The sequence below is a fragment of the Eublepharis macularius genome, chromosome 4 (assembly GCF_028583425.1).
Source record: "Eublepharis macularius isolate TG4126 chromosome 4, MPM_Emac_v1.0, whole genome shotgun sequence".
NCBI classification, from domain to species: Eukaryota; Metazoa; Chordata; class Lepidosauria; order Squamata; family Eublepharidae; genus Eublepharis; species Eublepharis macularius.
The window spans coordinates 65,456,958-65,460,178 of record NC_072793.1 but is presented as its reverse complement, the minus strand read 5'-3'; the positions used below and the strand labels follow the sequence as shown (position 1 = coordinate 65,460,178).

Below are 3,221 nucleotides of genomic sequence, written 5' to 3'. Positions count from 1 at the left end.
TTCAAGGTGCTGCTGGACTCGAATCTCGTGGTTCTGCTGCAGACCAACACGACTACCCACCTGAATTTATCTAACCATGAGATCATTTCTTGTGTGAACATTCATGGAACCTAAAGAGTTCCAAAGCTGAGCCCAGAGCAATTGGATTTGCCTTCCAGAATGTATGCGTTTTAAAGTTCGAAGCAGCACCAACGAGAAACCTAACGCCTTTCTTCTTAAAACAAATCGGATAGCCAGAGGGTTAGCCAAAAATACAAAATCATTTAACACCAAACCCTGGCCCCATTTCATTTTGTGGAGGACATGGGATCGATTAGAAGGGATTCGTTCCGATCCTAATCACCTGTCGTGAAACCGACTTCCACTGAAACCCAAGGGTCAGAGAATCCAGGGGGGGGGGGGGTCAGAGTCTATTAATTTGGATTTAGGCGAGTTTGCAATCAAATGGGGAGGGAATTTATCCTGAACTGTTTGCGAACTTTGTCATGATCCAACAGGTCGATCTGTCAGTTTCTACTGTGAGCCCTTTCCTTAAAAAAAAAACATTTGGTTCTTTTCTGTAGCGCTGATGGCGCTAGAAATGATCGCCACCATTCTAAACCAAGAGCCGGACCAATAAAAGACATATCAGTTTCCCTCTGGTCAGTTACACTGAACACTGTTGCAAATGGGAAGCGAAAAAAACCGCAACGGAGCTCAGGTCACCGCCTTGGGACAGTTGCTAATTTATTCCAGGAAAGAGGGTTATTTGGGCTGAGGCTCTGGACGCCAGGCTAGGAACTTTCCCACCCGGCTGGGCGGGCAGGGCGGCCTCCTTCGCCTGAGCTTGGCAGAAGCTTCGCCTGCTTCTCCGGCGGGACAGTCAGTCCCCTCCGCCGCGCGGTTCCCATCCCTGGGGCTCATTTTCCCTTTCCTCTCGCCAGTCCATGCACGCCTGCGCACAGGGTGCTGGTCCCATCACAGGCAGGCTGCTTGTAAGATGAGTGAAGAAACCGAGGTGGAAACGGGCGGCGGGGGGGGGGGGGAGGGGAGAGGAAAGCTTTGTCATTGAAAATAGCTCACTTTGACAGTCGCCAGCCAGAGATCCAGCCCTGACTCGATGTCAGGGGCTGCCTACCTGCAAGGTGCGCCAAGATGATGGGCATGAACGCCAAGCAGCCGTTCGGCATGCACCCTGCCCTGCAGGAAGCCAAGTATTCCAGCCTGCACTCCAGCTCGGAGGCGATGCGCCGCGTGTGCCTCCCAGCCCCGCAGGTATGTAGATGAAGCATAATTACTGCTTTAAGGCACATTTTTGACAGGCCCCGGCTTAATGTTTTTTTCATGTCACAGAACAATCGCGTCTTCCCCCCCCCCCCCTCGATCCACATGTCTATTCAAGCAAAGCCTCTCCTGCCTTCATATTAATTTTTATGACCTAAGCTTTGAGGAAGACTCTCTGTGCTCGAGCGGGGGAGAGGGAGAGAGAAAATGTGTTTGAATCCTGACTTGACAGTATTCCCCACTGACTCCGCTCTGCGCGTTCTTGCTTGCAGCTCCAGGGCAATATATTTGGAAGCTTTGATGAGAGTCTGCTGGCCCGGGCTGAAGCTCTGGCGGCTGTGGACCTGGTCTCCCACGGCAAGAGCCACCCTTTCAAGCCAGACGCCACTTACCATACCATGAGCAGCGTCCCGTGCACGTCGACCTCCTCGCCCACCGTGCCCATCTCGGCCCCCGCTCACCACCACCACCACCACCACCACCACCATCACGCCGTGGCGCACCAAGGCCTCGACGGCGACCTCCTGGACCACCTCTCGCCCGCGCTGATGGGGGGCCCCGAGCACGGCGCCGTCATGGCAGCCCCGCTGCACCCGCACGCCCACCCCCACCTGGGCGCCGCCATGGGCCACCTGCACCAGGCCATGGCCAGCATGGGCCACCCGCCGCCGCCGCCGCCGCCGCCCCCTTCTGCGGCCGTCCAGGTCTCGGCGGCGCACAACGGCCTGGCGTGCCTCAGCGACGTGGAGTCGGACCCGCGGGAGCTGGAGGCCTTCGCCGAGCGTTTCAAGCAGCGGCGGATCAAGCTTGGCGTCACCCAGGCGGACGTGGGCGCGGCGCTGGCCAACCTCAAGATCCCCGGCGTGGGCTCGCTGAGCCAGAGCACCATCTGCAGGTTCGAGTCGCTCACGCTGTCGCACAACAACATGATCGCCCTCAAGCCCGTCCTGCAAGCCTGGCTGGAGGAGGCGGAAGCCGCCTACCGGGAGAAGAACGCCAAGCCCGAGCTCTTCAACGGCGCCGAGCGCAAGCGCAAGCGGACCTCGATCGCGGCGCCGGAGAAGCGCTCGTTGGAGGCCTACTTCGCCATCCAGCCGCGGCCCTCCTCCGAGAAGATCGCCGCCATCGCCGAGAAACTGGACCTCAAAAAGAACGTCGTGCGGGTCTGGTTCTGCAACCAGAGACAGAAACAGAAGCGCATGAAGTACTCGGCCGTGCACTGAGCCGCAGCGGCCTCCAGACCCCAACCGAACCGCAGGGATGCGTCTCTCTGCAAGGACCGCCCGCCCAGGCAGCCGAGCCGTTGCTCCTCGAAGGCTCCCCTCCCGCCCTCGGTTGCGCTTCCCCGCCGTTCTCGGCTGAAGGCGAAGTCAGGCGCCCCTCCCGCCCCGGTTGCATCCTTCGGAGTCACGGTCCACTAGATTGTGTGTCTTCTTGTGCACTAGAGTGTATGACGCTTGTCACTTTGGCTGGAAGAGGGGAAACTTGAGAGAGAGACTGTTTTTTTTAAAAAAAAATTAAAAACGCAATAAGAAATTCAAGGAGAGACGTGGTGTGGAGGGGAGATGGACCCCAAGAGAGGATGAACCATTTTTTTTTTAGATGTGGGACTTATATTAAAAAGGCTATTTTCAGAAAATCCATTATCCTAGTTTGAGTCGAGTTTTACGAAGGTTTCGTTGCTCAGCTGCTTTTTCCTTGCCTGGCCAATTGCATGCTGTCCGAGAGCTGTAGATCCTTTTTATACTTTGATGCTTTCCTAAGGGGGGGAGGGGGGAAGAGCTATATTTTTAACGCGGCGAAGTACCCGGGCTGGCCGTCGGATTTTTCTTCAGACATCTGATTATCTCCGAAGCAAGTCTTTTTTTCTTGGGGGGTAGGGGAAAAGGCGTCTATTTAAAATTCACCATTCAGTTCGCGGGAAAAAGCGCTCTGAGTACTTATACCGTCCCGAGCCG

At 56.3% G+C, this 3,221-nt stretch overlaps 1 protein-coding gene across 1 annotated transcript; it reads left to right on the top strand.

The window, feature by feature from the left end:
• Positions 1–1,134: 1,134 nt before the first annotated feature.
• POU4F3 (POU class 4 homeobox 3) lies at positions 1,135–2,486 on the top strand. The gene is made up of 2 exons (XM_054977040.1): positions 1,135–1,254; positions 1,536–2,486. The coding sequence occupies exons 1-2, from the start codon at positions 1,135–1,137 to the stop codon at positions 2,484–2,486; spliced, it is 1,071 nt and encodes a 356-aa protein (XP_054833015.1).
• The last annotated feature ends 735 nt before the right edge of the window (positions 2,487–3,221 follow it).